Raw genomic sequence first — 25,903 nt, 5'->3', positions numbered from 1 at the left:
CGCCACAAACCACTCACCAAACGCTGCCACAAAACAACGGAGACGGACCCTTGTATCCCGCTCCCTCACACCCTTACGACCAAACCCTTCAAGGCCTGCCGCGCCCTAAGATCCTGCGAAAACATCTCTCCACATCTAATCCTTAACAAGACAGCCACAGCCGCCACCCTCTGCTCCACTGCGGACGCCGGCCTAGCAGCCTGAAAACCGTTACTCACCACTGCCAACGCCACCATCAAATACTCCACCGGGCCTTCCTCACACATTGTCCCAAACGTTATCCGCGCCACCCATACTTCCGAATATCAGCCCCAAATAACCTCAGTCACTGGGCACCGAGCCGCTCCCCAACACAGCCACACCAGACTCCACAAGCCCTCCGGACACACCGTGCCCACCTCGTCTGCTACCCGGCCTCAACTCCCGAGACCTGCAGAACTGGAAGGAAACACAGCAGCTGCTATTCCCTTGGCGAACCCCAGTACTGGTTGCGCCACGCATAACATTTTTTTTTTTTTTTTTTTAAACACATCCAATTGAGAAACCAACTGTCGCAAGTACGCCACCCTTGGCCCCAGGATTAGCAAACCAACTATTAATCGAATTCTCCACCAACTGATAGCCAGAATGACAGCACACCTTCCTCTTGGAAAAAACTGCCAACCTCCACCACCCGACCACTACCACCGATTGGAAGCGCTACCCCACAATGCCCAACCAGAAAACAACTGGACCCGCTGCCTCCGAGTACCGCAGCTACGTTCCATCAGGTAGCACCTTACCCAGCCACAATCCGCGGCCACTAAATCGCCGTAAGAAAAAACCTCCTACACCATCAGATCATCATTGATCTCCCTCGTGACCACACACAAAGGATCCGATGGCTGCACCCTTGGCGCAGCCATCGCCAGCCGTCCAGCAGACACGCACCCCAGCGGCGTAACTCTGCACCCGTGGTTCGACTGCCCCTGCAAAGACTGCACCGCCTGAAACCGCACCGTCTTAGCTGACCTAACTGCCTCTATCGCAGCCCATAGGACCACACCATTACCCACGAATCCTACCCCTCTGACCATAACATCAAACTTTATCCCCACAAACCGTATCACTGGCGTTGGACCCTCAGTCTTCGCCTGCGCCAACAGGCCCAAAAGAGTATCCACCACCATCTGTAATAAAACAATCAACCTCAACGAATCATCAACCCGCCAACCCGATGTAAAGAGAATCAACCTATAATGAATAAGAGGTGTAAGCTGGGACACACCACGCACAAACCACTCCACCAAGAAATAACCGCCTCCAAAGGAACATAAAATGGGACAACAACCCATTAGCACCCACCGATCAACATAATAATAACTCCCCTCCCCACCGCAGCACCAGAACTGCTAGCTAGCAGGGTGGACCAGTAACAACCTAAATGCCGCCTCCAAATTCGCCTTTGCCATCAATGCTCCCCGGCTCACCACCTTTACCAAATCCCACCCTCTGTCAAACGACACATAATAAACCGCCGACAATTCTGGAGCCAAGCAGGCATACACCGATGACTCCTCCAGATAAGATACGTTTTGAACAAGCCGAAATATATACATCTATATACGGCTCATTTCCGGCACTACCCCCCAACAGAGAAACCCAATCGTGACAAGGAGGGCCCCGAATGGCCCACCCATCCTGCCCAACACCACTTCCTGACCCCTCTTTCCACTGACAACCACCAGGTGTCCCCTAGCCCAGCGCAAACTTCCAATAAGGAGGCAAAGATCCACCAATATAAATAGAATGACGCAGAATTACTATGTTCCTTACCACAACCCAACACTTATGCTTAAGACAACCGTCCGCGCCAAATCTGCACCACCCATCCTTCTATTCCCCCCAAAAAACCCTCATCGTCCGTGTCGCCGGGGTTCCAAGCCCCGAACAGCCAACTACCCCCCAAAAAGGGGGGGGGGCTGACTAGGAGCCGCCATCCACTGCAGCCATAAGGATGTGCCCGTATGATCCTACCGCATACTGGCACGCAACACCTTCCCTTGCTGAAATTACTCGGCGTACTGAAGCCAAACTAAACCGCCATATGACCTAACAAGCCACCCCAAATGGATCCATATAACCGAACCATGCCGAACCAATTACCCAATTCCTTCCCCCGATACCCTTGCCAAAAAACGCAAATGCCCGCAGCCACGTTGCAAATGTACGAGGGTGAGCCTCCACCGGCGCTCCCCTCCCTCTACTTATCCTTCCTGGAATCACTTGGCTTAACCTAATCCAGGTGAAACTGTTCCCGGGGGAGCAGCGAAACTATTGCTACACGTTCCCCATTCAAATCTTATCCCTCACATCCTCCAGCAAGTGAGCCCCCCCAGCGGGCCTTTGAAGAACCCATACCTCTCACACTTGGCCACTGTCAGCCAGACGCACCACCTCATCCCCCTCTTCGTTCCTCACCACTCACTCTGTCACAGCCCTTGCCGCCTCTGCCCGAAAATGCTCCCCTGCCGCCTCATGCGCCCTCACTCTGCCTGCCGCACCTGCGCCTACTAACCACCGATCCCGTCCATGCCGCCGGCGGTGCATGCGCACTCTCCACAACCGTATACACCACTTCAGTAAACCCCATACCTGGTCAAAACACCAACCCACTCGGCGCTGCCGTGTCCGCAGCCGCCCCCCCCCAGCCCTGCCAAATCCACGGCCGTCTCACCCGACCGCGACCCGGCATATCCTGGAATAAAAATCACGCCATCCGGACGTCTGATTCATCCGTCGCTGCTTCCTCCTCCTCCTCGCTGGAGCCGACCGCCTCTGGCTCATGTAATGCAGACGCCGCCGAAGCGCTGCCACCACCACGGCCGTCCTCCTGGTACGCCGCGTGGGCACCATCCTCCAAGTTCCATCTTCTGTCCCGCGGCGACAACCCCGGAAACCGTCCCGTCCTACGGGCTGCCACCGCGGGCCTTATCTTCTGGCCTGACCCCCCCTTGCTACCTGCAAGGACAGGAGGCACCTGTGGCCCGACCCGCTGCCAGCAGACTCCCATCCAGAGCCGCCAGCCTCCTGCCCTCCTGGGCCCAGAAGGCATCCGTCCGCCGGGCCCTCCCCCCCTTGGGGGAGACCGCTGCTGCCGGGAGCTGCACGCCTGCTCTGGGTGACCAGGCGGGGACCGCAGGGCCCCCGCCGTCACCCCCACGTACCGACGCCTCCCGGGCATCCGTCGCACCATGCTCGCCTGCCCTGGTGCCGGACCCCTTGCTGGCTGCAGCCCCCCGCCCCCCCCCCCTCCACCCGCGGGGGGGGGGGGTAACGCTGGCCTCCGTCCTCGCCGGGCGCTCTCCTGGCCAGGAGCCGCCGCATCCAGCCCTCCTGGGCCCCATGAAAGCCTCTGTCCGCTGGGCCCTCCCCCTCCTGGGGGAGACCGCCGCGGCCGGGAGCTGCAACCTGATCTGGGTGACCAAGCAGGAACTGCAGGGCCCCTGCCGTCACCCCCACTCACCGACGCTTCCTGGGCACCCGTCGCCCCAGGCCCGCCTGCCCTGGTGCCGGACCCACCACTGGCTGCAGCTCCGCGGCCCCCCCCCCCGCCTTCCACGAGGGGTTAAGCTGGCCTCTGTCACCGCCGGGCGCTCTCCCCGTCCGGGAGCCGCCGCATCCAGCAATCCAGGCCGCGGCTCGGACCGGATGTAGGCCGCAGCCAAGCCACGCCCCCCTCCCGGCTGCAGCGGCCCGGACGGAGATTCCTCCCGCGGCCGGAGCAGCAGCTGAGTACTGCCCTGCCCAAGTCCTACCGCGGAGGGTCCCCGAAGGGGCTCTCGCATCTCCTCCTCGCTCCCCCCGCACACGGCAAGTACCTGAGATATGAGGGAGGGGGGACGCCGCCCGCAGCTGACAGGGGAGCGAGGGGAAAGGGCCAACGGGTTAACCCCCAGCAGCCAAGACGTGGGACCGCGCTGCCAGGGGCCCGTGCACTGCCATGATGAATCCGCTGCTCCCGGGTAGCAGCCATCCTGTCGCACGTCCGGATCGTTCCATATCCGGAAGTCTGGTGATGTGAGGGGCTGGGGAACCTCCATCATGACATCCTTGTACAGATCTTTGTGTCCTTCTAAATACTCCCACTCCTCCATGGAGAAATAGAAGGTGACGTCCTGACACCTTATAGGAACCTCTCCAGTCAGATCGTTCCATATCCGGAAGTCAAGAGAGAGGGGGTAAGTCAAAGTCCTTTACTTACACCCCTCAACTGTCCCACCTCTTCCTCCAGGGAACTCCTCCTACCCACCAATCCCTTTACTCTGCCTTATAAACAAACCATTCCTGTTTCCATTAACCCCATCACTCCTTCCCTTCCCTCTAGTCATGTCGCCCCTCCACCCTATGGGTTCCATGGCTTTCTATCCCTCTGTAAGCTGTTGGCTACCGAAATGCTGCCTTTACGCCTAGTGGACACACAGGATTTTACAGACCTTATGTCTGTCGCTGTGCCCCAGTACCAGATGCCCAATCACCACTGCTTCTCCAAGAAAAGCATGCCCGCGCTACACCAGCATGTCGCACACAACATCACCACTTCCTTGAGAAAATCTGTGTGCGACAGGGTGCATTTCAACACAGATACTTGGACCAGTAAGCATAGACAGGGTCATTACATGTCACTGACTGGGCACTGGCAAACTATGGTGAGAGATGGAGAAGGGTCTGCTGTACAAGTCTTGCCGTCCCCACGAGTTGTTTCAATCCTTCTTCTGTATGTAGAAGTTAATACACTGCTTCTGCCTCTTCAACCTCGTGTGGGTCCTCCACCTTGGCGCAAACCCTGTGTGGTCAGGCCACCCTTCCTTGCAACTGCGCACAAGGACTACCACACACCTCCTTACTATGCTGGCAGCAGAGCTCAATGCCATCAGGCGGTCAAAGTTTTACTTTGAAATGTATGGGAAATGTGAGTCACACCGCTATTCCAGAGAATAGTAGTCAGGCAGGGTCAAAACATTAATTGAGGAACAGGAACACAATGGGACGGCCAGGACTTAATCAGAAAACAAGCAGAGGTGAAATGCGGATAGGCCAACAAGGTACATAAACAGCAAGCAGGAAAAGTAGTCAGGTAACAAGCACACAAAATCATAAAACTGAACTGGGGGTAAAATTAACCAGACGTTCATAGCTATGTCTGGCAGTGGTCTGCAGACAGGATGGGCATAAAAAAGGGTGTGGTGTCTTCCCATTGGTTGTAGCTGAATGATGGTATTTCATCTGTGAGATACCCACCAGCTACATTCAGCCAGAGATTCTGCATCTGTCAAGGTAATGCAGCCCAGTGGGTGAGCATAACCTGCGTCCACCTGCGCCGCTGGCATCGACTACTCTCCCATCATCAGCACTATTCATGAAAGGAACACGTTGTCACCTGGCGACTTGAGTACAAATTGACGGAGCGGACTCCGTTGGTGACTTAACAGCCGTGTGCGGCAATGATGCAAACCTGGCTGCGGGCCATCCTCAGGGCAATGTGACACACGTGCCTTGTATGGCTCACGTGTTGAACCGAATTCTCCAGCAATTTTTAAAACACCATCACGGCCTACATGGCCTTGTGCAGCGTGCACGCTCGCTATGTGCTCACTTCCATCGTACGCACACAGCAGCTCAACAACTTTCATCACTCCGGAAGTCTTAGGGTCTGGCAGTTAAACGCCGGAAATGCGATGTTCCGACACGCAGGAATTGGAATCTGCACATGTTGCAGCGTGTGTGGCAGCACCGCAGAGCCCTGCTGAAATACGGTATGACATATATCCTGGGATAACTTGATCAAGAGGTGGTGCAGATCACGCTGCTGGAGTGGTGTCAGATCAAGGACCTATGCACCCTGCTACACAGTTCACAAATGTCGACGAAGATGTTTAGCACTGGCAATGTCATTCTCAGCGTGACAATTCTGGTCATCTACATGATGGAGCACACTGTAATTATTATTCGGAGTCAGGTGTTGGGACAAGAGGAAGGGGAGGAAGTACAGGAGGAGTCATATGCGGAAGGGATAACAAGATCTACGAGGTCCAGATGGTCAGCGGCACCTATGCGGCAGTCATGGTGAGGGAGAGGGATTAACAAGGGCGCATAGTATCAGCAAAAAGTGTTGATGAAAGTGCAGGAGCCCATGAAGAAATGGAGGACGAACTGGCGATGGGCATGGAAGACTCAGCAGATGAGTGAGAGCTTGCTCACATTTCGGTTGAGCGAGGTTGTGGGGAGAGGGCAGAGGAAGGAGGCACGATTCTCACCTCTCTGCCACCAACACACCAAGGACTTGGTCCTCCTGGATGCACAAGACACATGAGCGCCTTCTTGCTGCACTACCTACATGACCCTCGGATTGTATGAATTTGAAGTAATCCTGAATACTGGGTTGCCACACTGTTAAATCCCCGGTACAAGACAAAATTTGGCGAACTAATTCCTGCCATAGAAATGGACGCACGTATACAGGAGTATCTGCAGAATGTGGTACGCAATCTTAGATCTACTTTTCCACTAAACACCAGTGCTGCACAGAGTGAATCACAACGCTTTGTCATGGATAGGAGGAAATGGTCTTTTACTTGTCCACATCGGAGGGACCGAGGGATGGCTGCTGTGCTGAGATGGCGTTGAGTACGGTGTCCCTGCACAGTTGCACTTTTGGTCATATCCCAAAATGAGTTGAAAAAGGACAGATGCTGTTGGAAAGGGGAACAGGTGTGTTGGAAAGGGGAAAAAAGTTTTGGTCCGTGGATTTGATGGTTAAGCAACTGTAACATTTGCTGAAGAAACACCATCTGTTACAGTGGGACTGGCAGATTTGGATAAAGTGGTATATAATCTGTGACCGCTATATAACGAAAATTAATAAGAAAAGAAAGAGAAAGGTATATATCCCCATCAGCAGTCAGTGTCCACCGTGCTCCCAGTTGGAAAAGGAGAGGTTGGCAACTGGAAGGTTTGGTGGAGGATACAGAGCTGTGTGGCTATGAAACTAATAGTAGCCTGAACCGAGTTAGACGCCAATCGGATCTGGAGACTGTGAGCCCTGTTAGCGTCACAGGGTCCACATGCCCACCCAGCCCAGGAACTCACTGTTAACAACACAGGGGCTATTGAGTACGCTGACCGTGTGCGTAGGGGCCACACCTGTGGACAGCAGGCGCATCAGCAGCAGCAGGCCTGTTAATGCCACTGGGCTGCACAAGCAGGACTGGTAGGACAGGAGCTGGTCTTAACCGTTCTGCGTTACCAACTGTGGTGGTGGCCTGCATCGACACCCTATCCCTGCCTACCTCTGGCCTAAAGCCGCAATGGGTTCAACACATGGAGGTGTGCTCTTTCGGAGCATAATAGAAGACTGCGCACCTCCTTGTTGGCTCCAGCCCCTTTTATAACCTGGGTCCGCCCCAAACCAGGGTGAACCACAATGCACCTCCTGGAGACAAAAGTAGAGTCACACGTCATGAGTGGCATAACTAGCGTCCTATTTGGAAACGCAACTTCAATGATGACCTCATGGCTGCCATGACCCAAACACCTCACCAGTCATCGTCTGACCATCAATAATGCGGTGACAAGTCATAGGTGTGGGCCTCTGCAAGCCATTTGGGAGGACACCTGATGCCCTGTGGTCTATATGGGACCCCCACATAAGGGCCAGGGCCAAAGAGTTCATTACCGGACCTAGTCTCAGATGCAGGAAGTGCCTGAGCATGCTCAGTAGCATGAAATACAGTCTCTGAAAAAAGACTATCAGCTTTAGCATGGTGTCTAGGCACAAAACAGGACTTAGACCCGGCACGGAATGCAAGCACCTGTGCAAAGAGACTTTTCACACTTAGTGTGGGAGCATGCGCTGTATCCCGAAAAGAAGACTTAGCATCAGGAATAACACAGTCAGGCTGAGCATACTCACTACGCGAAACACTGTAATTATGCTGCAGCTGGGGTACATCGGCACACGCATGCGCACTAGCTGCCTCTCCACACTTAGACGTGAAGGGGAAATTGCTCTTGGAGATGCTGTCTATGAACAGAAGGAAAAGCTAAAGGAAGCCTGACTTTCTATCCCTCCGAATTATGAAATGCAGCAATGAATTCCATGAGTTTGCTATAACATTAGCGTAGCAAAATGTGCATGAGGGTGTGATGTAGAGGTGCTAGAAATAGCTTGTCACCAGTGGGGCACTAATGGAATACAACAGCCAGTTCTATGATGCCACTAAATGGCAGTATTTTGTGCTATCATTATAGCTTATTAAAAACAGAGCAGGAGGTTGTCATGCAGAGGTGCTGCACATAGATTTGCAGTAGTGTGAATAGACAAAAGTACAATAGCCACGTTTAGGATGCCACTAGGTACACTGAGTGTTTGCTAGTATAATGGCTGAGTTTAAAAAAGTTTGAGTGTGCAATGCAGGCAGACGTGCTGCAAATATGTTTACAATAGTGTGAATAGACAAAAGTACAATAGCCACGTTTAGGATGCCACTAGGTACACTGAGTGTTTGCTAGTATAATGGCTTAGTTTAAAAAAGTTTGAGTGTGCAATGCAGGCAGACGTGCTGCAAATATCGTTCCAATAGTGTGAATAGACAAAAGTACAATAGCCACGTTTAGGATGCCAATAGGTACAATGAGTGTTTGCTAGTATAATGGCTGAGTTTAAAAAAGTTTGAGTGTGCAATGCAGGCAGACGTGCTGCAAATATGTTTACAATAGTGTGAATAGACAAAAGTACAATAGCCACGTTTAGGATGCCACTAGGTACACTGAATGTTTGCTAGTATAATGGCTGAGTTTAAAAAAGTTTGAGTGTGCAATGCAGGCAGACGTGCTGCAAATATGTTTACAATAGTGTGAATAGACAAAAGTACAATAGCCACGTTTAGGATGCCACTAGGTACACTGAGTGTTTGCTAGTATAATGGCTGAGTTTAAAAAAGTTTGAGTGTGCAATGCAGGCAGACGTGCTGCAAATATGTTTACAATAGTGTGAATAGACAAAAGTACAATAGCCACGTTTAGGATGCCACTAGGTACACTGAGTGTTTGCTAGTATAATGGCTGAGTTTAAAAAAGTTTGAGTGTGCAATGCAGGCAGACGTGCTGCAAATATGTTTACAATAGTGTGAATAGACAAAAGTACAATAGCCACGTTTAGGATGCCACTAGGTACACTGAGTGTTTGCTAGTATAATGGCTGAGTTTAAAAAAGTTTGAGTGTGCAATGCAGGCAGACGTGCTGCAAATATCGTTCCAATAGTGTGAATAGACAAAAGTACAATAGCCACGTTTAGGATGCCACTAGGTACACTGAGTGTTTGCTAGTATAATGGCTGAGTTTAAAAAAGTTTGAGCGTGCAATGCAGGCAGACGTGCTGCAAATATGTTTACAATAGTGTGAATAGACAAAAGTACAATAGCCCCGTTTAGGATGCCACTAGGTACACTGAGTGTTTGCTAGTATAATGGCTGAGTTTAAAAAAGTTTGAGTGTGCAATGCAGGCAGACGTGCTGCAAATATGTTTACAATAGTGTGAATAGACAAAAGTACAATAGCCACGTTTAGGATGCCACTAGGTACACTGAGTGTTTGCTAGTATAATGGCTGAGTTTAAAAAAGTTTGAGTGTGCAATGCAGGCAGACGTGCTGCAAATATGTTTACAATAGTGTGAATAGACAAAAGTACAATAGCCACGTTTAGGATGCCACTAGGTACACTGAGTGTTTGCTAGTATAATGGCTGAGTTTAAAAAAGTTTGAGTGTGCAATGCAGGCAGACGTGCTGCAAATATGTTTACAATAGTGTGAATAGACAAAAGTACAATAGCCACGTTTAGGATGCCACTAGGTACACTGAGTGTTTGCTAGTATAATGGCTGAGTTTAAAAAAGTTTGAGTGTGCAATGCAGGCAGACGTGCTGCAAATATGTTTACAATAGTGTGAATAGAGAAAAGTACAATAGCCACGTTTAGGATGCCACTAGGTACACTGAGTGTTTGCTAGTATAATGGCTGAGTTTAAAAAAGTTTGAGTGTGCAATGCAGGCAGACGTGCTGCAAATATGTTTACAATAGTGTGAATAGACAAAAGTACAATAGCCACGTTTAGGATGCCACTAGGTACACTGAGTGTTTGCTAGTATAATGGCTGAGTTTAAAAAAGTTTGAGTGTGCAATGCAGGCAGACGTGCTGCAAATATCGTTCCAATAGTGTGAATAGACAAAAGTACAATAGCCACGTTTAGGATGCCAATAGGTACAATGAGTGTTTGCTAGTATAATGGCTTAGTTTAAAAAAGTTTGAGTGTGCAATGCAGGCAGACGTGCTGCAAATATGTTTACAATAGTGTGAATAGACAAAAGTACAATAGCCACGTTTAGGATGCCACTAGGTACACTGAGTGTTTGCTAGTATAATGGCTGAGTTTAAAAAAGTTTGAGTGTGCAATGCAGGCAGACGTGCTGCAAATATCGTTCCAATAGTGTGAATAGACAAAAGTACAATAGCCACGTTTAGGATGCCAATAGGTACAATGAGTGTTTGCTAGTATAATGGCTTAGTTTAAAAAAGTTTGAGTGTGCAATGCAGGCAGACGTGCTCTGCAAATGTCTTTGCACTAGTGGGACTATAGCAAAGTCCAATAGCCACGTTTAGGATGCCACTAGGTACACTGACTGTTTGCTAGTATAATGGCTTAGTTAAAAAGAGTTGGAGTCTGCAATGCAGGCAGACGTGCTCTGCAAATGTCTTTGCACTAGTGGGACTATAGCAAAGTCCAATAGCCACGTTTAGGATGCCACTAGGTACACTGAGTGTTTGCTAGTATAATGGCTTAGTTTAAAAAAGTTGGAGTGTGCAATGCAGGCAGACGTGCTCTGCAAATGTCTTTGCACTAGTGGGACTATAGCAAAGTCCAATAGCCACGTATAGGATGCCACTAGGTACACTGAGTGTTTGCTAGTATAATGGCTTAGTTTAAAAAAGTTTGAGTGTGCAATGCAGGCAGACGTGCTGCAAATATCGTTCCAATAGTGTGAATAGACAAAAGTACAATAGCCACGTTTAGGATGCCAATAGGTACAATGAGTGTTTGCTAGTATAATGGCTGAGTTTAAAAAAGTTTGAGTGTGCAATGCAGGCAGACGTGCTGCAAATATGTTTACAATAGTGTGAATAGACAAAAGTACAATAGCCACGTTTAGGATGCCACTAGGTACACTGAGTGTTTGCTAGTATAATGGCTGAGTTTAAAAAAGTTTGAGTGTGCAATGCAGGCAGACGTGCTGCAAATATGTTTACAATAGTGTGAATAGACAAAAGTACAATAGCCACGTTTAGGATGCCACTAGGTACACTGAGTGTTTGCTAGTATAATGGCTGAGTTTAAAAAAGTTTGAGTGTGCAATGCAGGCAGACGTGCTGCAAATATGTTTACAATAGTGTGAATAAACAAAAGTACAATAGCCACGTTTAGGATGCCACTAGGTACACTGAGTGTTTGCTAGTATAATGGCTGAGTTTAAAAAAGTTTGAGTGTGCAATGCAGGCAGACGTGCTGCAAATATGTTTACAATAGTGTGAATAGAGAAAAGTACAATAGCCACGTTTAGGATGCCACTAGGTACACTGAGTGTTTGCTAGTATAATGGCTGAGTTTAAAAAAGTTTGAGTGTGCAATGCAGGCAGACGTGCTGCAAATATGTTTACAATAGTGTGAATAGACAAAAGTACAATAGCCACGTTTAGGATGCCACTAGGTACACTGAGTGTTTGCTAGTATAATGGCTTAGTTTAAAAAAGTTTGAGTGTGCAATGCAGGCAGACGTGCTGCAAATATCGTTCCAATAGTGTGAATAGACAAAAGTACAATAGCCACGTTTAGGATGCCAATAGGTACAATGAGTGTTTGCTAGTATAATGGCTTAGTTTAAAAAAGTTTGAGTGTGCAATGCAGGCAGACGTGCTGCAAATATGTTTACAATAGTGTGAATAGACAAAAGTACAATAGCCACGTTTAGGATGCCACTAGGTACACTGAGTGTTTGCTAGTATAATGGCTGAGTTTAAAAAAGTTTGAGTGTGCAATGCAGGCAGACGTGCTGCAAATATGTTTACAATAGTGTGAATAGACAAAAGTACAATAGCCACGTTTAGGATGCCACTAGGTACACTGAGTGTTTGCTAGTATAATGGCTGAGTTTAAAAAAGTTTGAGTGTGCAATGCAGGCAGACGTGCTGCAAATATCGTTCCAATAGTGTGAATAGACAAAAGTACAATAGCCACGTTTAGGATGCCAATAGGTACAATGAGTGTTTGCTAGTATAATGGCTTAGTTTAAAAAAGTTTGAGTGTGCAATGCAGGCAGACGTGCTCTGCAAATGTCTTTGCACTAGTGGGACTATAGCAAAGTCCAATAGCCACGTTTAGGATGCCACTAGGTACACTGACTGTTTGCTAGTATAATGGCTTAGTTAAAAAGAGTTGGAGTCTGCAATGCAGGCAGACGTGCTCTGCAAATGTCTTTGCACTAGTGGGACTATAGCAAAGTCCAATAGCCACGTTTAGGATGCCACTAGGTACACTGAGTGTTTGCTAGTATAATGGCTTAGTTTAAAAAAGTTGGAGTGTGCAATGCAGGCAGACGTGCTCTGCAAATGTCTTTGCACTAGTGGGACTATAGCAAAGTCCAATAGCCACGTATAGGATGCCACTAGGTACACTGAGTGTTTGCTAGTATAATGGCTTAGTTATAATGAGTTGGAGTGTGCAGAGGACAAGAGGGTACAGTGGCAGGATTGTGGTGCTCTGGGTAGAGGAATGGAAGCCTGCCTTTCTATTCCCTCCTAATGGTGAAATGCAGGGAGGAAATCCCTGACCTTGGCTACACAGACGCTGTTGCTGTTTTCAGGACCTGTCACCTATGGCTCTCTGACCCTGCCGGTTTGAGCCCTTAAAAGGACTGCTATAAAGTGCTCTCCCTAAGCTGTCTAACGCTGTGTATGCAGCGCATACAGCTGTATCGGCGATAGGACTCAGGAGGAGGACGGAGCTGCGACAGTGATGTCTGACACCAAAGACGCAGAAGGCAGATAATGGCGTCCTGGAAGAAAATGTCCGGTTTTATAATGCAGGGACATGTGACATGGACATCCTATCACACATGCCGTTGCTTCTCTGGCTCAAAGTCCACTTAGCTGTGTGTGTGTCTGGGATTGGCTGACATGCTGGCCCGCCCCATAAGACGCGCGCGCTTAGGGAAGGAAGACAAGAAAAAAAAAAAAAAATGGCGATCGCCATTATAGAAACAGCAGTGATCTGAAGGCGCTGTTCACGCACACTATACACTGAAATGTCATAATAGTGTGATTCACAGAGTGACTTAGGGGCACTTTGCACACTGCGACATCGCAGGTGCGATGTCGGTGGGGTCAAATTGAAAATGACGCACTTCCGGCATCGCATGCGACATCGCAGTGTGTAAAGGCTGGATGATACGATTAACGAGCGCAAAAGCGTCGTAATCGTATCATCGGTGCAGCGTCGGCGTAATCCATGATTACGCTGACGCGACGGTCCGATGTTGTTCCTCGCTCCTGCGGCAGCACACATCGCTGTGTGTGAAGTCGCAGGAGCGAGGAACGTCTCCTACCGGCCTCACTGCGGCTTCCGTAGGATATGCGGAAGGAAGGAGGTGGGCAGGATGTTTACATCCTGCTCATCTCCGCCCCTCCGCTCTGATTGGCCGCCTGCCGTGTGACGTCGCAGTGACGCCGCACGACCCGCCCCCTTAACAAGGAGGCGGGTCGCCGGCCACAGGGACGTCGCACGGCAGGTGAGTGTGTGTGTGAAGCTGGCGTAGCGATAACTTTCGCTACGCCAGCTATCACCACATATCGCTGCTGCGACGGGGGCGGGCACTATCGCACTCGGCATCGCAGCATCGGGCTGCGATGTCGTAGTGTGCAAAGCCCGCCTTACACTATTACAGCAGAAACCAAGCTATGATTTAGCTGGTTTTTTGCTGCTAGAACCGTTCTCGAACGTTTCTAGAACTATCGAGCTTTTGCAAAAAGCTCGAGTTCTAGTTCGATCTAGAACAGGCCCCAAAATCACTCGAGCCTAGAACTGGAGAACCACGAACCACGAACCGCGCTCAACTCTACTAGTGATTACTTTATTACCTGTACACTACGTACAGAGCACCTACGTATAATTGCATTAATGGTACGGTATTATTAATGTTATTAGTATTTTATTTTTTTACTAATGGTGAAAATTTGGTCACTCTGTGGTGTTAATATGTGTTCTGGTTATGGTGTGGCAGTATTTTTCCCTTGTATGTGGTATTCTTTTATCACTATTTGTTGGCAATATATTTTCTGGTCACAGTGTGGCAGGTTTTGTTCCTGTATGTTGTATTATTTACTCACTACGTGGTTGTAATTTTTGGTCTGATCATGTTTTCGTGGTATTTGTCCTGGTAAGTGATATTATTCGATTACTATGCACTGGTAATTTGTGGCCTGATCATGGTTTGATGGTATATCATACACTTTTGGATCGTGGCTGCTAAGGCCAGAGTATAGGTGCAGTAGACAGTTGAGAAGACAGATGGACGGGTCGTCCTTTCTAATTTGAGCAGAGTACTGTTAGTACTGATTTTAAAAACTTGTAGAAAACCCTTTTATCCTATTCACCATACTAAGAAGTGACTGACAGTGACTGGAACAAGGTAGACCTGACAGGAGGCAATTAGACTGTATATGAAGGTATATGGTTGAGGAAAGTGCATTAAAGTGGGGGTGGCTAGAAAAATGGATGTGTCATTCAAATGGGTGTATGGGCGTAGTTTCCTAACACAAACAGAGAGCCTGTTGTTAAAACTTTTAATCTCACCCCTGCATGTGGGGCATTGGAAACCACTTACTGTGTTGGACTTGATCAGATTGTGCTGTACGCTGGGGAGCTACTTGAGCCAAAGTTATACCTTATTTCCTGCCTGGATTAATGATTTGCTTTATTTTGTTTATTTTGTATTTTTGCTCAAAATAAATATTTATTGCAAATACCTGACTGATGACCCTTGATGAAGGCAAGAGGGCGCACACTGCAACATATTTCCTTTAATCCACCTCTGTTTAGACTGTATTCCACAAATTTCAGTTTAGTTTGACCTAACAATCTACATATGTAATCAGCTAATACAATAGAAAACAAAAGAACAAGTAGTACTTACTGGTATACAGACTAATGCGGCCAACATAACCATACATCTGCATGTATCTATTATATGCAGAGATCTGAATGTTGTAGAAATTCCCAGATGTCAGGTTAGTGATCTGTATTGTTGTAGTATTCACAGTCCAGGTGCTGGATGGTTCTCCATAGACAGAAATGTTGTAGGTTATATTATCACCAATGTAAGGATCCCAATGTAGCCAGAAAGAGGTAGTGGTAATAAGTGTAGCCGAGATGTTTCCTGCCATTGTGGAAGAAGCAATATATATCACATAATGGTATATAAAAATGACTGAATTTCATAAAAAAGCAAAGTGTAATTCAGTGTCCACATTTCCTATCACTAAAGCTATATAAATGTTTTGTATTTTGTTTGCAAAATCTCATACTTTTACTCCAGTGATGAGCACTTGAATCAGCATGTAAAGCAGAATCCTGATATTATGTACGCTACACTTTCTTGATATTGTTTGTTAGTACATTCTAAAAGTTTGCATCTTAGTCCTGTTTCAGACGTCAGTGATTCTGGTACGTATGTACTAGTTTTTATACATACTAGAATCACGGACATAAGCAGACCCATTATAATCAATGGGTCTGTGCACAAATCAGTGATTTTTTACTGACCGTGTCTCCATGCGGCGTATACACGTGTCTGTGTGCTCTGCATGGAGACATGTCCGTTATTTTCTAGCATCACTGATGTCCCACAGAAAACACTATGATGTGGTCTGTGAAACACGTACCAGAAAATCACAGACATTGAAAATAAAAAGCATTTTTAACTCACCTACTCCAGCGCTGCTTGTCTCTGGCTTCTGCTGCCTCTGCTTCAGAGCCGGCTAATTACTGGCATGCATGCATGTATGCAGGCACAGCTGACCCGGAAGTAGCTGCAGCGGGGGCGGAAACACAGCAGAGGAGAAGAGGTCAGCACAACGAACAGCAGGAGCGGGGACAGGTGAGTTTATCTCCATGTGCAATCACGTATCACTGAGTACGGATCACGGATTGCACAGGGAAAACCCACGTGTGCCGTAAATCACGGCACATGAAGGGACAAATGCATTTTTAACATGTCAGTGAAAAATGTCTGTGTTTTTCACTGACACGTGAAACAGGCCTTAAAAGAACATGCTTCTTTATATCTTTGATGCAATTGTGACTGTAACAATAAAAATGAAATCTACAAGAGATAAAGATCAGATCTAGTTTAATATTTAAATTTGTGCTATTTTTAGGTGATGTTTTAACAAATTAGTCTCTATTTAATTGGAGTGCACAATTTTTTTGTCACTTTTTATGTTTGTTGGAGGAATAATATTTGTCAGATATAATTATGCCATTTTTTATTAACATGTTATGCTTAGTAAACATGCTAAAAAAAATTTAAAAAATACAAAAATGCAAGTAACTTAATGTACCCAAAAAGGGCATAAAAGCTGCAAAAAATCTGCAACATCAAAAACTCACGAAAGACAAGACTTCACTGGATGAATTTAACTCATTTACAACCAAGAACATACCTGTACATTATTGGCATGTCTGTCACTTTAAACTCTGACAGCCTGATCTAAAGTGCTCCAGCTGGGATCATGCTGTTCCCCACCACCATCGGTGGCCTCGTGATATAATCATGGAGGGCCAATGGGTTGGCATGGCAGTGTGGGAGCAGATTATGACCCCTGTCACTGCCATGACGTGCTTCCTGTGAATGCCGACAGAGTGTCGGCACTTACAGTAACACAGCATTTCTATTGATCAGAGAGATCCTGAAGCATCGCTCTGATCAGGAGAAGCAATCGGAGTGTGCAGCCATAAAATCCCCTAGAACGACTCAATAAAAAATGTAAAAAAAAAAGTTTAAAAAGTATGAACCCTCCAAAAAGTTAAAATAACCCCATTTTTGCTTCATTGAAAATAAAACAATAATGATAAAAAATACACATATTTGGTATCGCCACAAGCAGAAATGCCTGATCTATCAAAATATAAAATCAATTAATCTGATCTCTAATTTGCATACGCTATGAGGGAAACCCAGTTAAATTAGATATAAACTAAAGAATATATAAAACAGAACTGAAAGAGGTTGGCAAGTATCTAAAACCATTCCGTTATCCAGATAGGAAAAAAATTAAGTGTTGAATATCAAATTTAGATGTAATATTCACTCACCTAGTATAAAAATATTGCTGTTTCCGCCAAGAAGTCCATTGCCTGCAACTGCAGAGATCCGTACTGTGTACTGGTTCCCACTGGTCAGGTTAGCAATAATTACTGATTCAGAAAACACTGTGAAGGTCTGCATTGGATTTCCAATCACTTCTACCAGATATGAGCTTCTGTTACCGTCTGGAAGATTCCAGCTGACATTTATTGTGCTGCTGTTTATTGTAGAGGCTTTTAGCTCGGTTACAGTGGCTGGTCCTATAATATATAATTCTTGTGAATTATACAAAATACTTTGACACACACACATACAAAAACATAATACATTCCTTAAATTTGGTTATCTGGTTATTTTTCCCAATCTGTTCAATATTTACTTAATGGGTGTTCACCAAACTGCTCACTGAATATATCTGAAAACCAGTGAATTTAATGGGAGGCAAAACTTATGTGTAGGCAAAAGCTAGGAAGGCTGGTGTTAATAAGGACTAGGGGGACCGGTGTCAGTAAGGTCTAGTGGAGCTGCAAAAAAAGCAAATAAGGAATAAAACAGAACAGCTTTATTTATAGAGTTCCAGGCATGCCTATAACACTGCTTCTGGGTCCACTTATTAACCCTCGTACATATTTACTCCTTTCCCCTTCCACCAGCAGTCCAGGCATCTCTGACTGGTTGCAGTTAAACGATGCTCACAACCTGTGTGACAGAATCTGTGATTGATTGGAAGCACACACACTGTCTTGATTCCCTAATGAAGTGTAACTATATATATATATATATATATATATATATATATATATATATATATATATATATTTATACCCAGCATAAAGCAGATGGCTAGAGGCTGCAGCCATGTGCTTATCTTGACTGTGTAAAAAAATACAAGGAACCTCATGCAGTTTGTTTTTTTATTTTATTTAAATAATTGTAAAATATGATGTGCAGTCCCTTCCAATTTTGATGCTCAGCCAACATAAAGCCGACAGCTGGAGGCTGCTATTCTAAAGCTGGGGGGATCCATGGTTATTGACCCCCCCAGCCTAAAAATATCAACTCGCAGGCACCCAGGGTAGTCACATCCAGTAGATGCAACAATCCTGGCACTTTTTCTGGCTCCTCCTGATTTCCCTGGTGCGGTGGCAATCGAGTAGATATAAGAGGTTAGTGACAGCTCACAGCTGCCACTTAGCCCTAGATTAATAAGGGAAGGTGTCTATGAGACCCCTCATTACTAATCTGTAAGTGAAAATAAATAAACACAAACACCCAAAAAACCCTATAATAGAAATGAAATGAAAAAAGCCCCACCATCTTTCACTCCTTTAATAAGCACCAAAACACCTAGCTCATACATAATCAAAATGAAGTCCAACGACAATCCTGCAGAACATAAACTGACCACTGCGGTTGTAGGAAGAGACTGAGCAGCAGCTGTGAGCGGTGTCTTCACTGAGGTTGTTTGCGATCACAGCTGGAAGTTTCCATAGTACCTCACCTGTGACCGCAGGAAAACTCAACTCAAGTGAACTGATTGAACTCAATGACCTCACCTCAGATGAACTGAGTTCAATTAGACATGCATCTTCTGGCAAAAAAAAAAAAAAAACACTTCATTTATGCCAAGAGATGCAGATTTGGTGCTGAAATTTATATACCAGATTCCTGCACCAAATCTGCATCTTCTGACAAAAAAAGACAGATCAAGAAAAGATGCAGTATTGATGCAATTTTTTGCCAGGAGATGAAGATTTGGTGCAGGAATATGGTGTTTTAAATTTCAGCAGCAACTCTGCATCTCTTGGCCAAAAAAAGGACAAAAACGGTTTTGATGCAGTTTTAGTGTAGTTTTGCCAGGCAATGCAAATTTCATGCTGAAATATCTGCACCACATTTCTGCAACAAATTTATGTCTCCTGGCAGAAAACCTCACCGAAATGGCATAAAAACAGTTTTTGGGTATTTTTTTTGCCAAAAGATGTAGATTTGGTGCTGAAATTTATACACCAAATTTCTGCACCAAGTCTGCATTTCCTGGCAAAAAAAATACATCAATATCCCATCAAAACCACATCGTGTTTTGATTTTTTTTGCCAGAAGATGCAGATTTGGTGCAGGAATTTGGTGTTTAAATTTCAGCACCAAATCTGCATGTCCTGGCAAAAAAACCCATGGTTTTCTGCAAGGAGATGCAGGTCTCATTAAACTGACTGAGTTCACCTGAAGTGAGGTCACTGAGTTTAATGAGGTCACCTGAGGTCAATTTACCTGCAGTCACAAGTGAAGTGCCAAGGGAACCTCCAGCTGTGAACGCAGTTAAACTGAGTGACGTCACCGCTCACAGCTGCGACTCAGTCAGTCTATGCCTGAAACCACCAACCAATCACAGACACTGTCATACAGGTGGAGGTGCAGTCTGACTGCAACCAATCAGAGATGTGAGGACTTACGGTCTGTGGGGAAAGTGGTGAGTATGTATGAGGGTTAGTTAGCAAACCTGGAAGTAGGTTTACAGCCGCACAGAGACTGGTTTGTCCTGCTTTAACCATTTTGATTCCTTTTTTACAGTGATTTCCCTGGCTAATCAGAGCCATGCCAATACTTGACATGGGTATGATGGGGACAGAAGTGTATGGTTTCTGCTATAGCGTAAACATGAACATTTACCAAACAAAGACAAACTTTGCCAATTTCTGAGAAAAGTGTTTGTGAATCCAATCCTGACCTGAACAAGCCAAGGCTCATGCCGAATTTGAGATTTGCAAACCTTTTTCTAACAAGTTTGCTCATCTGCAACTGTAAGTCTCCATGTATCAGGAGCCGAATATACATGGCTCCCCATCCTGGTACATGCCCCCCCCCATCCTGGCACATGTAATCCTCCTGTCCTAGCACATGGCTCCCCCATCTTGGTACATGGCCCCCCATCCTGGTACATGGCCCCCATCATGCTGCACACTGAAAAAAAAAACATTATACTCACCATCCCTCTTATCCTCAGCAGCACGACGACCTCAACTCAGGCAGTCAGCTGAGCAGTGTGTGAGAGCGTAGCGCTCACATGCTGATCAGCTGATGCACTCTTACGCTGGCCAGCTGACTGCATGAGATGAGGACGCCGTGCTGCAGGAAACTGGAGGGCTGGTGAGTATATTTTTATTTTCAGCATGAGGCATGACAAAGACAGTTGATCAACTGCCTGCATGAGATAAGGATGAAGTATTGCGGCTAAGAATTAATTGATGGGATATACTGCTGCTGTAAAACACCATCTTTTGGGGTTCATTCTTGATGAACTAAAACAAAAAAGAAGGCAGAAGAATACCCCTAAATACTAATATTTTTGATATACAAAAAAAATGAAATTCTGGCATTTTGTCAGGATAAGTGGGCCTCCTGACTTTAAAGACAGTCATTAACCATTTTCCGTTACTATTTTTTTTTTAAGGTTAGGTGTTTTTTTGTTTATTTTTAAAAGACAGTTTTTGAGATGCTATTAAAATGTGCCAAATAGTATGGCTGTGAATTCTTCTGTGAATTTTGCAAAAAGTGATTCTACAGCAAACAGAAAACTGTTAAGGCCTACGTAAGAAAAATAAGAAAATGTCCAATGTTTATCACTTGAACTTCTGATTTAGTAACAAATGGAGCCTGATCTATCTTTAGAAAAAAAAATCATTATTTAAAAATCTAAATATAAGGAATACTCACTTGTATACATGGATATTTCTGAACTGTTTCCTGACACATTATTTTCCCCAACAACAGCAGTGACCAGCAATGTGTAATAATTCCCCGGTGTCAGGCCGTCAATTGTATCAGAAGTAGAAGTCACAGTTTTATTGAAAGTTGGATCTCCCAGAATCTGGATTACATAAGAACTTGTATTTCCATCTGGTTTGCCCCAGATCAGAGATATAGAAGTGGTGGTGATGATCTGAGTCATCAAGTTCTTTACTACTTCAGGTTCTATTATGAAAAAGAAAATATAAATAATATCCAACAAAGCTTTTATTTAGTTCTTAATATAAAAAGACAATATTGCATTTTTCATTACCAATATTTCATAGTTAACTTAACCAAAGTATCGTACCGTGTAAAGCAGCCTTAAGATGTAAGTAATTTCTAAATATTCTAGTTGTTGCTTTTTTCTGGGATTAAGTTATTTTATAAGAGATATTAAGCAACAGGTTTTTCTTATCATGTTTAGATGGGAACTCCAACCATAGCTGACATCTTATTATATAATAAATAAAAGTCAAAATATGCAAGTCTATGAGTTCATAACTAATTTTTTAAATCCCTTCTCTGCTCTACAGTAGGGAAGTGCTTTCTTATTAAAAGGAATCTGTCACCAGGTTTTTTGCTCCCCCATCTGAGAGCAACATAATTTAGAGACAGAGACAGGGGCGTAACTATTGCGGTTGCAGGGGTCGCCCGGCAGGTTATTGGCCCGCGGCTGCCCTGCAGATCAGCAGCCGGCTCCTTTTTTGTGAGAGAGGTGTGAGAGAAGAGCGGCGCTGTTCTGTCGCAGACCATCTAGCTGCTATATGACCCAGTGCTACCGCTGCTGACACCGGGCCCCCCTGCCCGGTGTAAGTGGTGGTGGCACTAGGCCCCTGTCACCCGTCATCGCACACAGCAATGATAAAGCATGGAGTGGCCTGCGCCGCTCCATGCATCATTATTCTCCCCCTGTGCCTGCATGTTGACGTCACTCCTGGGAAGACTGCTGCGCAGACAGCTCAGAGCACGGAACAGGAGGAGAAAGGTGAGGACGGAGAAGCGGTGAAACAAGGAGAGATGAGGACATAGCAGCGGTGGAAGGAGGAGAGAGGTGAGTACTTGTTGTTTTTTTTATTTTTTTAATTTTCATAAATCAGTGAGTATATGGTGGCCAGAGGCTGAGGAGCTGCATGATATATGGAGACCTGTGGGGGCTGGCTGCATGATACATGGAGGCCTGGGAGGGCTGGCTGCATGATACATGGAGGCCTGGGGGGCTGGCTGCAAGATACATGGAGGCCTGGGGGGCTGGCTCCATGATACATGGAGGCCTGGGGGGCTGGCTCCATGATACATGGCGGCCTGGGGGGATGGCTGCATGATACATGGAAGCCTGGGGCTGGCTGCATAATACATGGAGGCCTGGGGGGCTGGATGCATAATACATGGAGGCCTGGGGGGCTGGGTCATGATATATGGAGGTCTATGGGGCTGCATAATAAACATGAAGGACACCTTATACATGGACTATAGGGGTGCATTATACATGGAGGAGTATGGGACTGCATAATACCATATGAAGGTGATGGGAACATTTTGTGCTGAGGGAAAAAGGCTCTTTCCCTCAGCATCCAGCTTTCTCATGTTCTGCTGTACATCTTCTCTCAGAACCCAGCTTACCCATGCTCTGATATTGGAAAGCTGGGTGCTGAGGGAAAGATGTATGGGGAGATAAGGTATGCACTCCAGTGACTATGGAAGGGGAATACATGGAATAGCAGAAACTGCTGTGTGAATACTGACATGAAAAATTCAATAGCTATTTGTAAGAATGAAATGTGAAAAATGGAACCTGCATTACTGCCATGAATATATGAATAAAGAGAAATTTAGCTACTGAATTGATCAATGCAGAAGAGCCCCAACACTACGCCAAAGTATTTCTCTACGTTGGGGTCCCTAGCTTGTGTGTGTCCTCTCATGCAGTTAAAAAACTTACCGTGTATGGGACGCTGAGACCCAGGCTATATATGCGTATAATGTGGATTGGCAATAGGTGTGTATGGGGAGGGTTCACAAACGAAAAAACTACTAACATTAAGGAATAACGTTTGGAACTCCATTCTATGTCTGAACTGGGTGCAAAAAACCTAAAAAACATCACTATGGGGAGATAAGGTATGCACTCCAGTGACTATGGAAGGGGAATACATGGAATAGCAGAAACTGCTGTGTGAATACTGACATGAAAAATTCAATAGCTATTTGTAAGAATGAAATGTGAAAAATGGAACCTGCATTACTGCCATGAATATATGAATAAAGAGAAATTTAGCTACTGAATTGATCAATGCAGAAGAGCCCCAACACTACGCCAAAGTATTTCTCTACGTTGGGGTCCCTAGCTTGTGTGTGTCGTTTGTGAACCCTCCCCATACACACCTATTGCCAATCCACATTATACGCATATATAGCCTGGGTCTCAGCGTCCCATACACGGTAAGTTTTTTAACTGCATGAGAGGACACACACAAGCTAGGGACCCCAACGTAGAGAAATACTTTGGCGTAGTGTTGGGGCTCTTCTGCATTGATCAATTCAGTAGCTAAATTTCTCTTTATTCATATATTCATGGCAGTAATGCAGGTTCCATTTTTCACATTTCATTCTTACAAATAGCTATTGAATTTTTCATGTCAGTATTCACACAGCAGTTTCTGCTATTCCATGTATTCCCCTTCCATAGTCACTGGAGTGCATACCTTATCTCCCCATAGTGATGTTTTTTAGGTTTTTTGCACCCAGTTCAGACATAGAATGGAGTTCCAAACGTTATTCCTTAATGAGGGAAAGATGTATAGCAGAGCATGGGAAAGCTGGGTGCCGAGGACAAGATGGGAACATAGAACATAGGAAAGCAGGGTGCTGATAGAGGGATTTCAGATCATAGGAAACCTGGGTGCTGTGGGTAAGAGCCAAGTGTCAGCGTCATTATCCCGTACCCCAAGTGTCGGTGTATAAGAAGGGGGGGCCCAGGTCCAAACTTTGCACCAGAGCCCATCAAACTATAATAACGCCACTAGACAGAGACCGTGATTCCAGCAATATGTCACTTACTGAGCGGTTTGCTGTCATTTTGATAAAATCACTGCTTTCTCTGCTGCAGATCTAGCAGTCATACAGAGCTCATGAATATGCTGGTCTACCTGGCAGCACAACATGTAGTCTTATAATGATCATCAACTGCTGATTAATTAGTTACATACTTACTTAGGTTGAAGAAAGACCTAGGTCCATCTAGTTCAACCTTCCTCCACCAGTTCTACATTTGGTCACTAAGTCATTTATAACCAACAATGTTGTGTGTACTGAGGAAATCATTCATCCCTTATTTAAAAGCTTTTATAGTATCTGCCATTACTACCTCTTGTGGTAGGGCATTCCACAGTCTGACTGCTCTAACTGTAAAGAACACTATCCTATTTAGCTGCCAGAATCGCTTTTCTTCCACTCGCATTGTATGTCGCCTGGTCCTTAGTATTGTCTTTGGCAGAAATAAGTCATGCACCAGTCCTTTATATTGACCACACACGTATTTATACATATAAATGAGATCTCCTCTGAGACGTCTTTTTTCTAAGCTAAACATATCTAACTCTTTCCACCTGTCATCATATGGGAGTCCTTCCATTCCTTGTAGTAGTCTAGTTAGCCACCTTTGAACTGACTTTAACTTCTGAATGTCCTTTTTAAAATGTGGAGCCCAAAACTGGATCTGTCGCGGGCGGGGAGGGCGCTGCGCTCACCACGCTCGGGTCCGGCGCTGCTGCTGCTGCTCGGTGGCTCGAGCGGTGGGCCGGATCCGGGGACTCGAGCGGCGCTCCTCGCCCGTGAATGAAAAGGGGGTAGTTTGGGTTTGGGGAGTTGGTCCGTGACGCCACCCACGGTTTGTGGTGAGGTTGGGACACCACCGCTGCTCTGGACGGGGATCCCGGGAGCAATGACAGGGAGCAGCCGAGATGGTTCTCTCCCCTCCGTGGGTAGGGGGGTTGGTGGCCCCGGGGCCCGGTGAGGTGACGGGGAGGCAGGGTTGGCGAGGTGTAGGGTCTCTGGGGCAGCGCGGTGCCAGATGGCACGGTGGTACTCACTCAGCCAAGAATGGATACAGAGTCTCCGGTAAAACAAATGGCTGGATGGACGGGTCCCGCAGCCGGCTGCTGTGGTTACCCCTGGAAGGTTGGTGGTGGCTGCCTTTCCCTGCACCTGTTGTGTATCTTTGGTCCCGATGGCTTCCCACCGGTAACCCGCTCCCCAGCTTGGATAGGTGTCGAAGGAGCCCCTTTTGCCCGCAGGCTCTGGCCGCGGGCGGGGAGGACGCTGCGCTCACCACGCTCGGGTCCGGCGCTGCTGCTGCTCGGTGGCTCGAGCGGTGGGCCGGATCCGGGGACTCTAGCGGCGCTCCTCGCCCGTGAATGAAAGGGGGGTAGTTTGGGTTTGGGGAGTTGGTCCGTGACGCCACCCACGGTTTGTGGTGAGGTTGGGACATCACCGCTGCTCTGGACGGGGATCCCGGGAGCAATGACAGGGAGCAGCCGAGATGGTTCTCTCCCCTCCGTGGGTCGCTGGGGCAGCGCGGTGCCAGACGGCACGGTGGTACTCACTCAGCCAAGAATGGATACAGAGTCTCCGGTAAAACAAATGGCTGGATGGACGGGTCCCGCA

The 25,903-nt window shown here is 46.5% G+C and overlaps 1 protein-coding gene across 2 annotated transcripts in view; it reads right to left on the bottom strand.

Annotated features, from left to right (window-relative positions):
* Nucleotides 1-25,903, bottom strand: part of LOC142295398 (receptor-type tyrosine-protein phosphatase beta-like) — a 142,215-nt gene that overhangs the window by 58,188 nt on the left and 58,124 nt on the right. For both annotated transcript variants that reach the window (XM_075338498.1, XM_075338499.1), the window contains exons 13-15: nucleotides 21,167-21,424; nucleotides 17,461-17,712; nucleotides 15,281-15,523 (exon numbers count right to left, since the gene is read on the bottom strand). In XM_075338498.1, the coding sequence (XP_075194613.1) occupies nucleotides 15,281-15,523; nucleotides 17,461-17,712; nucleotides 21,167-21,424 (753 nt within the window). The remainder of the gene's footprint in view (nucleotides 1-15,280; nucleotides 15,524-17,460; nucleotides 17,713-21,166; nucleotides 21,425-25,903) is intronic.

The sequence above is a fragment of the Anomaloglossus baeobatrachus genome, chromosome 3, assembly GCF_048569485.1.
Source record: "Anomaloglossus baeobatrachus isolate aAnoBae1 chromosome 3, aAnoBae1.hap1, whole genome shotgun sequence".
Classification (NCBI taxonomy): domain Eukaryota; kingdom Metazoa; phylum Chordata; class Amphibia; order Anura; family Aromobatidae; genus Anomaloglossus; species Anomaloglossus baeobatrachus.
This window is presented reverse-complemented; position numbering and strand designations above follow the sequence as displayed.